Source organism: Chenopodium album, chromosome 12, assembly GCF_948465745.1.
Source record: "Chenopodium album chromosome 12, dcCheAlbu1.1, whole genome shotgun sequence".
In the NCBI taxonomy this organism is placed as follows: Eukaryota; Viridiplantae; Streptophyta; class Magnoliopsida; order Caryophyllales; family Amaranthaceae; genus Chenopodium; species Chenopodium album.
Window position 1 is genome coordinate 40,296,629 of NC_137845.1, and position 16,802 is coordinate 40,313,430.

General features: G+C 40.3%; 2 protein-coding genes and 1 pseudogene across 2 annotated transcripts; all 3 read right to left on the bottom strand.

Moving 5' to 3' along the window:
• Window positions 1-1,906: 1,906 nt before the first annotated feature.
• LOC145571169 (uncharacterized) lies at window positions 1,907-3,331 on the bottom strand. Its single transcript, XM_081630245.1, has one exon. It carries the CDS (start codon window positions 3,329-3,331, stop codon window positions 1,907-1,909), a length of 1,425 nt encoding a protein of 474 aa, XP_081486371.1.
• A 508-nt stretch (window positions 3,332-3,839) lies between these two features.
• On the bottom strand, window positions 3,840-14,755 carry LOC145571170 (protein FAR-RED ELONGATED HYPOCOTYL 3-like). Its single transcript, XM_081630246.1, has 2 exons — window positions 14,012-14,755; window positions 3,840-4,046 (listed from the first exon to the last, which is right to left on the bottom strand). The coding sequence occupies exons 1-2, from the start codon at window positions 14,753-14,755 to the stop codon at window positions 3,840-3,842; spliced, it is 951 nt and encodes a 316-aa protein (XP_081486372.1).
• A 75-nt stretch (window positions 14,756-14,830) lies between these two features.
• On the bottom strand, window positions 14,831-15,426 carry LOC145571171 (protein FAR1-RELATED SEQUENCE 8 pseudogene; annotated as a pseudogene).
• Between the last annotated feature and the right edge of the window lie 1,376 nt (window positions 15,427-16,802).

The following is a 16,802-nucleotide window of genomic DNA, read 5'->3' on the forward strand; positions in this document are numbered from 1 at the left end:
CAATACAAATATATTTGTTAAAGGAATACAATAACACAAACCTCGACTGTAGATATAGGAACCACTTCCCCTTCCTCACGATCATACTCTTCATCATCAACAATATCTTCCCCTTCTTGTAGAGGTTGCACTCCCATTGTCAAAGGCGGGATGTCATCGAATTGGTCATACTCTTCTTCGTCCACAACATCTTCCACACCCACAATTTTTCGCTTGCCTTCAACTACAACACGCCATTGCGAATCTATATTATCCTTGATGTAGAATACTTGTTTCACTTGTGAGGCTAATACAAAAGGCTCTTCACCATCAATGTATCGACTAGAGTCAACCAAGGTGAATCCAAATAACTCATCGATTTTCATACCACGACGGTTATCAGCCCATGTGCAACAAAATAAAGGAATTGTGAAATCAACATAATCCAACTCCCAAATTTCTTGAATGACACCGTAATATTCCTGTGTAGCTTCAACTGGCCTTGTATCCCTAGAGCTTGAGTATTCAGTAGAAGATGCAACCACGACAACACCACTATTTTGTTGCACACTTTTTTCATCCTGACGACAAGTGGCAAAAGTAAATCCATTGATATCGTAACCCTCATAAGTATAAACAAGTGGTTGTGGACCTCGTGAAAGCCACTTGATCGTTTCTGAAACATTCTCATTCCTACTCAATTCAAGCTTCACTTGGCTTTCAAACCACTCAACAAAGTGGCGATTATGCTCCTGCATCAACGCGTAGGAGCTGATCTTGGGATTGTGAATTTTCAACTCATTAAGGTGTTTTTCAATGTATGGATGAACTGCAGATAGATTTTGAAGCACAAATCGGTGGGCTTTCTTATATCGATCAAGTGGAGGCTTAACCAATTTCCGACCTACTGTACCCTTCCCTTGTAGTCTTCCCTCGTGACGAGAAGTTGGAATCCCTATTTCCTTAGCCTTAGCTAAAAACACTGAACAATAGTTCCCTGCTTCCTCGGCTATGGTTCCTTTAACGATGCTCCCTTCGGGATTTGCTCTGTTTTTTGCCTTATCTGCCAAAGTACCCATTTGCCTCTCATAAGGGTACATCCAACGCATAAATACAGGACCACACTCTTTTATCTCACGAGGCAAGTGCATAACAAGGTGAACCATTATGTCAAAAAAGGAGGAAAATACATCTCGAATTTGCATAATGTTTCAACAATATCATATTCCATATCGTCAAGTTTTTTTGGATCTATCACCTTACTGCAAATTGCATTGAAAAACAAGCAAAGCTTCACAACAGCATGCCTAACATGTTTTGGCAAAAGGCCTCGGAGTGCAATTGGCATAAACACTTGCATCATCACATGACAGTCACGGGACTTCATACCAACAACTTTCTTATTAGTAGTAGAAACAAAACGCCCTATGTTCGATGAATACCCCGTCGGAACCTTGATTCCTTTCAAACACTCACAAAAGACCCTTTTTTCTTCTCTAGACAATGTATAACACGCATGGGGCAAAAATGCTTTTTTCGTTGTGTTATTATCCTCGGGCCATAGCTTAGGTCGAATTTTGGCTTTCTTCATGTCTCTACGCACATTATCACCATCCTTTGTCTTCCCTTTGATATTCAACAAAATCCCAATTAGTGCCTCACAAACGTTTTTTTCAATATGCATAACATCAAGACAATGTCGAACCGACAAGTGCTTCCAATAAGGCAGATCCCACAACTTAGACACTTTTTTCCACAACACACCCTTCTTCGATTTTTCTCTGTGCATCTTACCAAAGATTGTCTTAACATTCTTAATTTTTTCATACAATTCAATTCCTGTCAATGGCGCACGACTCACTCTGTTCCCAACATGCCCGTTGAATTGTTGTCTCATCTTCCGGTATGGGTGATTTCGACGAAGTGATCATCTAGTATGCATATACACATTCTTGCCACAATGCTTCAAGCGTGTAATTTCCATGTCATCCTCACAAATAGGGCATGGTTTTTCTCCTTTAACTTTGTACCCTGACAAATTTCCATACGCAGGGAAATCATTTATGGTACAAAACACCATGGCTCTTAATCGAAAATTTGTACCTGAAAGAGCATCAAATGTCACAACACCTTCATCCCACAACAGTTTCAAATCGTCAATAAGGGGCTCCAAATAAACATCTATCTCATGGCCAGGTTGTTTAGGACCTGGGATTAGAAGTGATAACATGATATACTTGCGCTTCATGCACAACCAAGGAGGTAGGTTGTATATTGACAGAAGAACGGGCCATGTACTATGTTGACTACTAAGAGTGCTAAATGGATTCATCCCATCCGTACTTAATGCCAGTCTTATGTTCCTCGGCTCCTTCCCGAATTCTGGAAATTTCTTGTCAATGTTTTTCCATTGCAATGAATCAGCCGGGTGTCTAATCAACCCATCTTTCTTCCTCTCATTTTCATGCCACACCAATTTTTCCGCTTCATCCTTAATTGAGAACAGACGCTTCAACCTTGGTATTATGGGAAGATACCATACTACCTTAGCTGGTGGCCACTTCAAGGGATCCTTATTTGCGCCCTCTCGCTTGTATCGTGACACACCACACTTTGGGCAAGCATCCAATTTTGCATTCTCCTTTCGATATAGCACACAATCATTCGGACAAGCATGGATTTTGGAGTACTCTAAACCCAATGGACACATCAATTTCTTCGCATAGTAAGTCGACTTAGGAATGTCATTTCCTTCTGGAAACATATCAGATAGGGTTTCCAACAACAAAGTGAAACTAGTGTTGGTCCACCCGCTCTTCTCTTTCAAGTTGTACAATGTTAGAATCCCAGAAAGCTTGGAATACTTAGAACAACCAGGGTACAACGGTGTCTCAGCTGCTTTCAACACATTCTCATATATATGAGAATCTTCATTAACATGATCACCTAACCCGTCTATCATCTCATCTATCCTATCTTCCTCCATGTCATCATTAGAACCCACTTCATCTTCCTCAAAACCATTTGGCTCAAATTCATCAGCTTCATTGCCATTGCCGTTAATAGAAGAAGAATTATCCATGGGAGGAAATTTTTCACCATGCCAATACCAAATATTGTAGTCTGGCATAAACCCACGAATAATCAAATGGTCCTCTATTTTCTTAATGTCTTCCCACCTTTTCACATTGTTACAATCACGACAAGGGCAGAAAATAGGTCTTACTTTGGTTAGCCTTTGTTCAACCAGAGTACTCCATTGGTGTTGCACTGCGACTCTACAGAACTCTTTGACCCCGTCTAAGTATTCCGGTGTGGTTCGAGAAGCATTATACATCCAACGACGGTCCATTTCTAACAATGTATGATTAAATCCCAAGAAAAAAATTATATTCAACATCACATATCAACATACTCCAGATGCATGATTTCAAAGGTCCTTATCGCTCCAACCTAACCCATCCTTGGAAGTGTATTCCCACTAGAAAATGGTTGACCACTTTTCGGACCTAAAGAAATTTCGGCAGCATTTCCCTAAGGTTCTCCAAGTACACGACGTAATTGATTTCTTAATTACGTATGTACCCAGAGAACACATTACGGAATGCTTAAACGAAATTACCTTTACTTCCGAAAAACAATCAACCATTTACATCCTAAGTGAGAATACAATTCCAAGAACAGTCCCAAACGGGGACTATTCAAGATTTACTCCTTTAGGAGTAAATCTTGAACGGGTATCTAGGCATATGAAGATATAATGCATTATAAATATTAACATAACAAAAATTCACAAAATATTAGACAAAAAAAAAAAAGAAAAAAAAACAAATTTGAATTTGCAGAAAGTTGGAAGTAAATTAAACACCATTTTCACGCAATCTAGCATCAGAACCAACTGAAAAATCAGATCTTGAGCTGGGTTTTTTCCCAGATTTCCAACAATACAAACAAGGATTAGGAGGGTTTTTCTTCAACCTTTTTACATTTCCAGAAATGGGTTTTTCTGGGTTTCGCAAATTATTGCAATTTTTCACTAAATTTCCACCATTCTCACTCAATTTAACCTTCAAACGCTTAGCATTAGGTGCAGTTTTAGGGGTAAAAAAATTGCAATTAAATCAATCAATTAATTTGGGGAAAAAAAACCTAAAATTAAGTAATTGCAATTAAGCAAATTGAAACAAGGGTTAATAAATTGGGGGAGGAGAGAGATGGAGCAACTTACAGGAAGCAGAACTCTTCAATGGAGAACTCAGTGCGCTTCAATGAAGAACTCAGTGCGCTTCAATGGAGAACTCAGACCGAGCTTCAATGGAGAACTCAGACCGAGCTTCAATGGAGAACTCAGTGCGCTTCAATGGAGAATCAGACCGCGCTTCAATGGAGAACTCAGACCGCGCTTCAATGGAGAACTCAAAAAGCCCTTCAATGGAGAACTCGGAGTGCGCTTCAATAATGGAGAACTCGGAGTGCGCTTCAATAATGGAGAACTCGAAATGCGCTTCAATATTGGAGAACTCAAAGTGCGCTTCAATGGAGGAGAAGAGTGAGAATGAGAGGAGCAAAAGATTGAACTGAGCTTGGAGCTCCTTCAATGGAGTTGAGGGAGGTGAGGACGACAACCTTGCGCGCGAGAGAAAGAGGAAATTTTTTGACAGAGGGATTGAGAAAGGGGAAAGTAAAAATTTAGGGCTTACTTAAAAACCTTATTCGTAACGGACACCCCATGTTAGTTACAAATAACAAGGTCAAAATTCTGTTGACTTTTCTATTTGTAACGGGCAATATTTGTTGGTTACGATTAGTTAGTTAATCGTAACGGGCAGAATAATGCCTGTTACAAATATTAACTTATTCGTAACGGGCACCTATCTGTCCGTTACGAATAACCACTTATTCGTAACGGGCACCAATTTGTCCGTTACGAATAACCCTTTTCCTGCCCAATTCACAACTTTTTTGTAACGGACATTGAATTTGCCCGTTACGAATGACTTAATTGTAACGGAAAATCATATGTCCGTTACAAATAGCTTGTTACAAATAAGATTTTTTCCACTAGTGAAAATATTGGCTAAGCATGCAAAAGAGGAAAGCTCTTCTCCTATAAACATGAAAAGATTCAGAGCGTGGTCTATCAAAATAAAAACGTGCAAATTCTTTTAAATCAACATTATTACCATGCACTATTATTTTTAGATCTTTACCCCTAAGGTCAAGGAAACGCTCATAATCTTTGTAATAATACTCACTCACCCTAGGCATTACTAAAAGATTTAATGAAGGAAAGCCTAGAATGGCACCAAACTCTTCTAGTAAAGGGCAAATTTCATCATAGCCTAATCTAAAGCAATGAGTATTAGGATCCCAATATTCTAAGGTGGTATGAATGAAGTCTATATCAAGATCTACGCACTTTATGCCATAAATACCCCCCATATTGAAAAAGTCAAGTTCTTTTCTCCCCTTAGCAGTTAAAGAACGACACCACTCACGAGTGAATTCACAAAAACTCTTCTTAATTAAAGCCATGATTAATTTTTGAGTTAATCTGTTTGAATTATACAGAAATCGTCAGATTTAGGGGCTATTTATAAACAATTTTTGGCTGATTCCGAATTCTGAAAGGATTTGAAAAAATAAGTCTATCGCCAAACGACTAGTTTTATCGCGTGGCGACAACGAATGTCGCCTGGCGACAACGCGTCTGAGCTAGGGACAATTACGCATTATACAAACCGCGTTTTTCTGACTTCGATTCGACTTTGATTTTGCACATTACACCCCGTTATTCAATACCCCTATATACAATTCCAATCCATATTGCTTTTTTATTTTGATTAAATTGGGCTTAGGCTTATTTTTAGTCGAAATCATTTTATTTTTCATTTTTTTTTAGGGAGAAAGTCGGATACCCTCCATTGATAATAAAAATTACGGAAATTTTTGCGCAAAAATTAAGTCACAATTGCACACGTTTACATGCACATAAAATGAAAAATAAAATGCAAAGATAAAACAGGCTTAATATAAAAATTTGTATATACAATATGTCTAGTATGTGAGTCATATAATACAACGGACCAAGTCCTATGAAGTCAAATAAATAAATAAGCACATGTACAAACTATGGTGCCCGAGGCCGTAGATGAACAGGTACGCCCATCATATCAAAGAACGTTGTAGTCTGGGGTGTATGCCCCTCACCATCTCCTGACCAACCAGTCGGCGGAAACCTCAGCTCAGGGCCAATCCACCCAGGCTCACCAATCGACAACGGCTGAGGCTGCAAGGGCTGCTGCGACGACGAGCCTACCTCTTACATCCCACCACCCATCGAAGGAGCCGATGTCACTCCTCCTTGGCCCGTCGGCCCAGCAAAGACATCCTCAGGCGAAGAAACCGAGTCCTCGGTTGGAGCAGCCTCAAACCGGCCACCTCGGCCGCCATCAGAAGTTCGGCGACGCCTTGAGCCAGATCTAGTCGGCTCTCTCCTAGCCTCGGGTCTCGACCGAGTGCGGGGTGAAGGAATAGGCTGTCCCTGCAAAGGTAAATCAAGTCAGATACCGAGTAAAGAATATAATAAAAGGTGGCGAAAGAAAGACAAGAGAGATACCTCCTCAACGTCGTTCCTCCGACAGGTAGCTCGGTTACGTAACCTCACGAGGTGGCTGCGAAAGGCGTCTATACACCTCACCATGGTTGTCACCACCTCGCAAGAAAACTGTCAAAAGAATAAATTCAGTGATAATACAGAACAAATACAAAAGCAAGAAAATAGATAAGCTCACCCGAATTCGGTGACGAGGAATGGAGTGCTCCACAAAACGTTGATCCTCGAGGTCTGGAGGAATCATCTCCTCAATCGGTCCGAACATACCCTGGTAATGGATAAACCCCCTCGGAGGGACGAACTCCCTAGGTCCAGCTTGATAAAATAAAATTCAAATGATCAGAATTCACTTAAGGGCTACCTAAAGAAAAATAAAAAGTATAGCATACCACTGCCTCCTCAGACAAAACAGGGGTCGGCGCTAGCAAAGGCAGCAAGTCATCCTTGTAACTCTGCTCCAAATGGACATGAGATCGCCAGGGAGACGACCGGCTCGCGGAGTCACGCGTCAACGCCTCATGAAACATATGTTGAGGCGGGCGAGTGGGGACGACGAAAACATCCGAGGAGTGCTGAATAGCTACTCTCTCGCCAAGATACACTGTAACGTCATACGTCCCCTAAAAATAACGACGCTCGGTAGTATACCGCGCGACCAGCTCAGGTATAGCCAAATCAGCCCATGGTCGGTATACCACGCCAGGCTCCTACAAAACAGCTATGTAAGATAAAAGCTCTCAAAAGAGTAATATCAAAAAACAAGTGTTCACGAGAATCTACCGAGAGGATCAGATCTCGAATACGTGCAGTCTCGACCTGGCCGGTACGACCTCCCCAACTGGCGCCAACGGGGAGCTCGCGAGGTGAGGTACTCGTCGGCGAAAGTGAGGGGAAGTAATCATAGAACCAAATCTACACAGATGAGAGAAAGTCAGCAAATGTTTGCACAAGTCTAGAGCTAATTTCAAAAGGATAGAAATATACCTCTACGACCCTCCAGAAACTTGAAAGTGCGACCTCTCCAGACAAGGCCCTGTGACGGCAAAAACGTCGTAGGCCCAGAAGAAAGTCAGAATAGGCCAAGCTGGCCCAATCATACGTCCTGACCAGGTGAAGGTCGCGAACAGCTCTCAGGTAGTAGAGGAGTAGTCGACTACCCTTGTCAGGAGAAAAGGTCCCTAACAGCAAAATAAGAACAAAGATGCGCACCCGCTGCTCGCGAGTGGTCGCATCATCCTCAAAAGCCGCTACTAAGGTGGAACGGCGGATGCACCAGGAACTAAGCTGTCCCGGCTGAGCCTCAGCACGGGCCGGAATAGCAATCAGACCCAATAAATCCAAAACCATCGGCGAGTAGACAGTAATATCACTGTCAAATGGCAGTGGAGAAGAACGAAACTCCAAACCTGTGATGAGACTGAAGTCGGCAGGAGTGACCGTCATCTCACCCAGGGAAAGTGAAAGGTGTTGGTGGTGTCCCAAAAGAACTCCACCAAAGCTCGGACAACGAGGCTACTCCCATCATAGGAGTACATGGCCTGAGTAGCCCAAAAGGGGGAGTCAACCCACAAGACTCCCACAATTGTCGCAACGCCTAGTCTTTGCTAAAGTACGCTTTATTAGCGTACCGATGACGTTGTTGCCAGAACCATGACTGCGAGTCCTCTCGCTGATGAGCCCGCGTCGCACCCGCTCAGAAATATGGTGCTCAGGAGAAAAGAAAAGAGTGTGCTCATCCCACTTTGGAAGAGGTCCAAGTCTAGTAGAGGGGTCCTCACCCTCGCCGACAGGCTCGTCCTCCTGGCGTGTGTCCCTCGACTGAGAACTAGAGTCGTGTTTCCTAACCATGCTATATTATGAAAATAATAAAGATTAAGGCTCTGTAGTATCTAAGGTTCGCCTAGCCGCATGATACTATGTTCGCAAAAAAATGGAGTACGAAGCACTAAACAGAGCACAAATTCAATATAAGCATAATTAGCATTTTCAAGCAACCAAACAATTTCTTGCAATACTATCATAAATATTGTGACAAATAGTACAAGAAGAACTAGTAAAAACACAAAGAACGGATCACATTGTTCTTCACGACCTCAAGAGGTCCAACAATGGTAAATCGCTCATTCTTCACCAAATTGAGTCAAACAAGTCTCGAAACACTCCCAAGGCAATGTGTAAGCATAATCAAGCAAGTTTAAGACATAAAACTCAACAAAAGAAGCAAATTAAGCAAGAACATATTCGGATTTTCGGAAAAGTCGCGAACAAAGAATGCATAATTCAGCAAAAACCGAGTTGAGTTTGAGTAAAACTTACATGGATCGGGAAAATAGATGAAATAAGCTTTGATTTTCCACAAGTTTGAGCGAATTCGATTGAGAATTGAGCAAGAACGAGAAGATCGAAGTTTTGAGCAAATACGAAAAAACAAAACAGCAGCAGTGGAAAATGAAGAAGAAAGGGAGGGTATTTAAAAAACCCGACTCTGTCGCTAAACGACATGTTTTTCGCGTGGCGACAAGCAGAAATAGCGGCGACAAGCAGTTCCGGCTAGCGCTGGAGCGGGGACAGAGTACAGGGCTCCATAATATGGTTATGTGAACCTCGTGCAGCGGTTTGGGTTCCTTGGTACGCCAGTTAGTCCCTCTAAGAAACTTAACATGATGATTGACTCGATTACGATTAAATCAACTGATCGACTTGGTAAAAAGATCGTCTCACTTCGCATAAAGCGCCTGAACATTGGCTCACTACAAAGGCACCGACATAATGGTTCATAAACAACAAAGGCACCGACGTAATGGTTCACAAGCAAGCAAAAGTGCCGACGTACTGGCATAGCGGAAGCAAAGTTCAAGTGAACTTTAAAAGATCGACAAGCGTTGGTCTTCGATAATTTTCTTCAGAGTATTATCGCAACAAATGAAGGTGATTTCAAGCAAAGTTATCTTCGATCGTGTTCCCTAAGATGTGGAAAATGGTCACAAAGCGGAAGAGGATCGTTTCAAGCAAAGCAGTCTTCGATAGTGTTCCCTGGCTAGCGGAAGATTATCACAGTGGAAATTGGAGGCAGTTCCAAGCGTAGCTGTCTTCAGGCGGATGACGTTCTCTAGCTTGTAGAAGGTCGTCAAAACAAAATGAAACAAATCGGCTACCTTCAGAGACGGTCGTCGACGGTGCAAGATACACGTTTCTTAACTCTTTTATCTATTTAACTAACACTAGTTTGCAGGTATCGGTGTTACAAGAATGATTCAAGATCGCAGAACGTTCTGAATCATTCTCCGTCCCTATCGATACTTTAACTCTCGTTTTCGAAACATGCGTTTCTCCAAACTCAGTCAAAGTGGGGGCTTCTGTAGACACCCAAATGTGTCTCCCCAAAACAAAACCCAGTGATGAATACCTTTTGCGTCGAATGATAATCGAATGACGTGAAATTGTGAAAGGTCCGGTGTTGCGGTTGGTTTTTATTAAAAATCCTTTCTTTCTGTTTTCGAAAAACAACTCTATTTTATGAAAATAGTAAATCCAGTTTATTTTGGTCCACAACAAGGGTCCAATAATAGTTTAGTTGGATGGGGCATGCAAAGATCTTTCCAACGATATATTATAAGCCCAATTCCGATGAATAATGAGGAAGTTATGGCCAAAATACTAAACTAGGCCCGGTTAATCTTTACATGCGGCCCGATGATCTAGGGGAGGGCCCAATGTTAATTATTATTCCTAAAAGTTATTAGAGTTAATTATAGTCTTCTATAATTCTCTAGAAGGTTCTTTTAAGTGATAATAAAATTAGAATTAATAATTATATTTTGATAAGTTTTACTTGGAATAAAATATTATTTTATGAAAAATACGATTTCAATTTTCATACGGACTTTAAAAGTCAATTTTGATTGATAAGTGTACTCTGTGTTTGAAAGCGCGTAGGAATCCAGGCTATTGCCAAACGACAGGCCTGTCTCTACGCGACAAGCCTTGTCGCGAAGCGACAAGTTTGGTTTTGCGGCGACACCGTGGAGTTTTATTCCTTATCAAATTCTACCTATTTCCGGACTGTTTTCTTATAAATAAGGTCCTGAACCTCCGTTTTTATCCACAATCATCTACAATTATCCACAATCGTCAGTCATCTAGAATCATCTATTCTCTAAATGCTCTCATCTCTCTAGCTTTTCATAAACAAAGTTCCTCATACATTAGTTCTAGACACACCTAGCCGAGTTCGAAGTTGCCTTCGCCCTAGATGTGAAAGGTTATAATTTATGAGGGTTTGGTCCCAAATCTCCATTTCCATTATTTGATTTAATTGTTTTGTTTAATATTTTCCTTGAAGTTACTAACGCGTGTATTTTGTTATTAGAAAGAGGTACGAGGCATCAAAGTATGTAGTCTTATCGCTCTATTCTTGTAGAAAGCATGTTTAAATTTGTTCAATTCCTAGTATCATGTTAGGATGTTATTATTGCTTTCTAGTATCATGTTTAGGGTGCCTTTTACTCTTTTCTAATATCATGTTAGTATCATGCTAGGGCTAAAGCTTTGATTTTTATGGTTTAGCGACATGCTAGGGTTTGTTATTAATCTTGTTAGTATCATGCCTAGGATCTTGCTATTATTATGCTTTAGCGTTGATATGATTATTTTAATTATTATTGTTATTATTATTATGATTGTTATTATGATTATTATGTTGCTTGATGCTTATTTATTGTTATTGCTTGATCACGCCTTTTATGCATGTTTAAAGGGAATTTGTACTTGTAATCACGCTTAATAAGATAATTAATAATCTTGTTTAGGGTTAATTTGATTATAATTCAAGTGATCGCCAATAATAGTTTTGCTTGTGCATTATATTCAACCAACATAGATAAACAGGTTTAGGGTTAATCTATTGATTGCATATTAGTCAGAAAGCGCACATGAATATATATGTGTAGAATAAAGTAGAGGCCTATTTTTAAGGCAGGTTCAATCTCTTTTAGGTTGGATTTGTACTTTCATCCCCGAACCCTATTTGGTTCAAGATCGTTAAGGGGTGTAATCTTCACCTTGTGAACGGTTTACAAGTTCCTAAATCTTGTTGGCGACTCTTTTGTTCTAGTTTCCTTCCCTTTGGACGCCACCATGCTTAAGTGTATGATCACAGTGTGGTTCAAGTTTAGGGTAATGCTTGAAATATTCCCTTCACATATCTTTTGATCTAGAAGTCGAAATAAGTCATATATTATGTCGTTGGAAAGCTCTCGAAGTCTACTTTTTAACCCAGATAGAATCAGATTAAAATCTTTTGCAAATAAAAAGATATGGCCCAAATAGTGGAAAGGTTTCAGTTTTGGATAGAGTTTCGTATCTCTTTCATATCTAATAACTCCTAATTAGTTTAGGAATGGGATTAAACCTTTGGACCCTCCACATGATCATTGGGCCATAGGTAAAATCCGGTTTGAGCCTAGTTTAGTATTTTGGGTCATAACTTCCTCATTATTCATCGGAATTGGGCTTAAAATATATCGTTGGAAAGGTCTTTTCAAGCCCCATACAGCTAACCAATTATTGGACCCTTATCATGGACCAAACTAAACTGGACTGGATGGTTTTCGTAAATAGAGTACGAAATGAATGATTTTTGAAAACAGAAAGAAGTATTTTTATTATAAACAAAGGAATCACGACACTCTTTCACATCTCACCTTGATCGATAATCAAATGACGTGAAAGATATTCGTCACTATGTTTGGTTTTGGGGAGACACAATCAGGTGTCTACAAGTACTAGTCCGTTTGATGTTCGTCAAACGTTTGTCGTACATAGGGATTATAACGACAACACTCGGGCAGCTAGGTCCTCTTAGTAAGAGAAGCTGACAACACAAGACTGGAAATGTCCCTCTATTAACCATAGGAAACATGTCTTTGTTGTTACAAGGCCTCTCGAAGACCGAGACTGTAAAATGCATGGCCGTGCTCACATTGATTTTAAGAAATCATCTGTTTATTGACAGTCAAACTCGGATTTCGTGAAACACTACTGGACGTAATAAGGATGATGAATAATATTACCTTATAGTTTATGAAGATATATTAAGTGACATAGGAAATAGGCTATACACAAAAGGCGCAATTGTCCGGAAGGACAAGTGGGAGATTGATAGGAATGGTGTCCTTCGAACAAGTGTATTATTCCAATAGAGGGTTTGGAAATATTAGAAAGCTAATTATTTAGTGAGGTAATGTGATCGGAGTAACTAGTTAGAGGCCGCTTCCGATCAGTAAATATTCTTCTATAATTAATATTACAGCTTAATCTTGATTGAACCCTTCGGGTCACACCCAAGCAACTAACGATCCGACACGACAAATTAGTTTGGAAGGAATTAATGAGTCGCTCGAGTTTTCTGAACATTGACGTCGGAAAATCGAGCTAAGAGCATCAAAACTGGGCGTCGCAAGTCGAGTCGAATGAATAAAAGATGAGACAGTAAAAATCAATTATTTAATCAACAATTACCAAAATACCCCTAGCATCGGGATGCCCTGAGAAAACCGAGTTCTAGGGGGAAATGGTGCTAGCATGCCAATGCTACCAAGCATTTTAGTATGCACAGCAGCTAGCAATGCGCTAGCGCGCGCATCAGCTAACAACTAACAATGCGCTAGCGTGCTAGCACGGCTAGCAGTAGGCCACGGCCAACAGCCCGCATATGTGCGTGGCTTGCTGGGCCGAGGTTTTGACCAGCCCGCACGCACAACGCGCACGCAGCAGGCCTAGCCACGCACCAAGGCACCAACTAGGCAGGCCTTGGTGCCCAAGGCTGGGCGCCACGTGGCACGGCGTGGTTGGCTCGGGTGGGCTTGAGTGTAGCGGTTTGGGGAAGCTAGGGGAGGAAGGAAATGGTCCCCTCCCCTTGTGGTCCTCACCTACCCTCTCCCTCCTTGTTGCCACTTGTTGATTAATTATTGCTTTGATATTTTTTTTTATTTTTGATTTAAAAATAAAACGGAAAATTTATTTTTACCAACTTTCCCACATTGATGGGAGAGTGGAATGTTTCTTGGAGTTCTCTATAAATACCCATGTATTGGGACTTGAGAATTCCACTTGAGTTGGAACTCAAAAAGGCATCTCCCTAAAGTGAGAAAACCTTTAAGTTCACATAAAACTCGATTGGTCTGAACTCGGCTAAACTCCGAGTTAGAGACCGTTCGGGTCGTTGTTGCGGGTGGACTATCGTTGGAGGTCTACGCGCTTGCGAGACTCGGCTTTCGAAGTAAGAGCTCATTAAACGAGCGAAGCACGCGTCAAGGGTAAGATGGTCTTTTCACTCTATCTTGTTATTTATGTCTTTTAGTTATATTAATTGTGAGCGGGTCTTGGGGTCGGGTTTTGTTCCGCGGAAATTCTGACTTTCCGAAACCCAACAATAACCATTTTCAATGCCTCATCTGTCTCACTAGTAAGGCGGTAAATAGGCTCAAATGCAATCATAATCCTGTCGTAATGATGAACTTCTATAGTCTTAGAAAGATCATGGTATGCAATCTTCACTCTAGTATTCTTGCGGTGAATATATTCACACCATCTATCCAGGATGTACTTATTAAGCACAGCAGGTACCTGTTGCACTTCAAGAGCATTGAGGCAATGCCTGCAAAGAATGCCACTGCATTCAAACATCTTGCATTTACACTCCACTTCTTCAGTCTGTGAACTATACAAAACCCGATAAATTCTCCACTTATTTACTTTCATTTCCTTCTTATCAAGCTCACTGAAAACATAAACTCTGTCTTTAATTAAGTGCTTAAACATCCCAGATCCAAGCTCTTTTATGCTTGAACAATTACAATATATCAACCTTTTGCACTGTCTTTGTACTTCCACGAATTTAGCATAAGTGTAATCATTCCTAAACGTCTCTTGAATCTTGAAATCTGTGACTAAGCCACGAAGATAAATAGCAAAATTCCCATCAGCCAACCTCTCTGCATCCACCCGATGGTCCATAGCCCTCACATATCTCTCGGCAAAGTCACAAAAACCTGTATTCTTATCGAAAACTTCATCAAAAAAATTGTGAATGCTTTCCAACCTCTGCGTGGTTTTCATTCCAGCCCAAACCATGTGCTTCATGGCCGCAAGAATCCTCATTTCACGCTTTGAATACAATACAACCAACCACATGTTACTTTCCAACTTATACTGTGCTATGAACTGCTTCCACCTTCATTCAAACTCCTCCATACTTAAGCTATCATATATTATATTCTTGAGTTCCTCTTCAAACTCAGAATACCCTTTACACTTGCTTAACTTGCTGCCAAACTTATCAGTGATATGCCACAGACACCATCTATGCCTTGTTTGTGGCATAACCTCCTTCAATGCTTTGCGCATTGCTGCGTCTTGATTAGTCAAGATTTCCATAGGAGGATTTCCCCCAATGACATCAATCCATGTTGAAAAGACCCACCTACCATAACATTTCAAAACAGAATAGTAAACAAAATAAGCAGTCCAAAAATAAGTGTTCAAACAAAAGTTATAGAAATAAAAAATAATAACAAAATAAGCAGTCCAAAAATAGCATCCACCTACTTGAAAGTTTCTGTATTCTCCCTAGATTTTAGGGCACAACCAAGAAATGTTGTCTGCCCATGATGATTTACACCTACAAAATTTGCAAAGGGCAAATCATATTTATTAATCAGAAAAGTAGTATCAAAACACACGACATCATCGAAATCCTCGTAAGCAGCTCGGCTTCTAGCATCAACCCAAAACACATCCTGTAGCACCCCATTAGAATCCAACCTTTGCATGTGATAGAATTTCTTGTTGTTCTTTTACGTCATCTGGAAATAATCCATCATTGCATTTGCATCACCATCTTAAAACTTCAGCTTCTTCTTCCTAGCCCTATAATTATTCATGTCCCTCTTAGTAAATGGCATATTGGCTAAGCCATTCCTCTCACTAGCTAACATGTTATGCATTCTTGAGGAAATTATACCAACATCAGCACCAAATTCAAGCCTTCGCCTCATAAACGACACTTTCTCCTATTCAGCTATCCTGTACTTTGGAACACACATTGCTTTAGATAGGGTTGGATTATGATTAGTATGCTTCAACTCCACTTTCTTCAGTTCCTAGTAACCACTTTCCAACAATTTAGCATACACCTTTGCACCAATACCATATTTTTTCGACTTCTTTATTGCCACGATTCCCCTTCAAACTCCCTTGATAGTCCTTTACCCGCAACCCTCTTCCTAGTGTCTAGTTTTCCATAACAATCACATTTCCACGTTGCAGCACGTTTTACCTGCACTCCTTACACAATCTTATACGCACTTTGAGCAAGCAGCATCCCAAATCCTTCCTGCTTACTATATGCATTATAATAAACATCAGCTTCTTACCATGATTCAAAAATCATTCCCACCTCAGAGGGATCCACCCTAACACACTCCATGTTCACCATGGACTCTTTACGCTTCTCCTCAAGCTCATCTAGAGTGCAATATTGTAGGAAATATTTCAAACATCCCACAGTTGAACCCCACTGTGATCATACACTTAAGCATGGTGGCGTTCAAAGGGAAGGAAGCTAGAGAAAAAGAGTCGTTAATAAGTTTTAGGAACTTGTAAACTGTTCACAGGGTGAAGGTTACACCCCTTCACGATCCATGAGATCGCTAACTCCATAGTGGTCCTGAACCATGACTGGTTATTCGGGGATGAAGGTACAAATCCAACCTAAAAGAGATTGAACCTGCCCTAAAAATAGGCCTCTACTTTATTCTTCTCATATTCATGTGCACTTTCTGACTAACATATAAACAATATATTAATCTTAAACCTGTTTAATCTATGTTGGTTGAATACTAATGTACAAATAAATCTATTATTGGCGATCACTTGAATTAAAACCATATTAGCGTAAATAAAATTATTAATTATCTTATTAAGCGTGATTTCAAGTACAAATTCCCTTTAAACCTGCAAGGGAGGGCGTGATCAAGCAATAACAATAATATCAAGCAACATAATAATATTGATACAACAAATCATCATCATCATCATAATAATCTCATAAAAGCAAAATATTAACAAGATCATAGGCATGATACTAACAATATTAATAAAAAATCCTAGCATGTCACTAAATAATAAAAATCAAAGCTTTAGCCCT

What these genes read in the sequence shown, in the direction of transcription:
- LOC145571169 (XM_081630245.1), bottom strand. Translation starts at nt 3,331, where the DNA reads ATGGACCGTCGTTGGATGTATAATGCTTCTCGAACCACACCGGAATAC.
- LOC145571170 (XM_081630246.1), bottom strand. Translation starts at nt 14,755, where the DNA reads ATGAGGATTCTTGCGGCCATGAAGCACATGGTTTGGGCTGGAATGAAA. An exon ending in TTATTGTTGGGTTTCGGAAA is followed by an intron (nt 4,047 to 14,011) that starts GTCAGAATTTCC and finishes AAGCGTTTGAAG; the next exon opens with GTTAAATTGAGTGAGAATGG.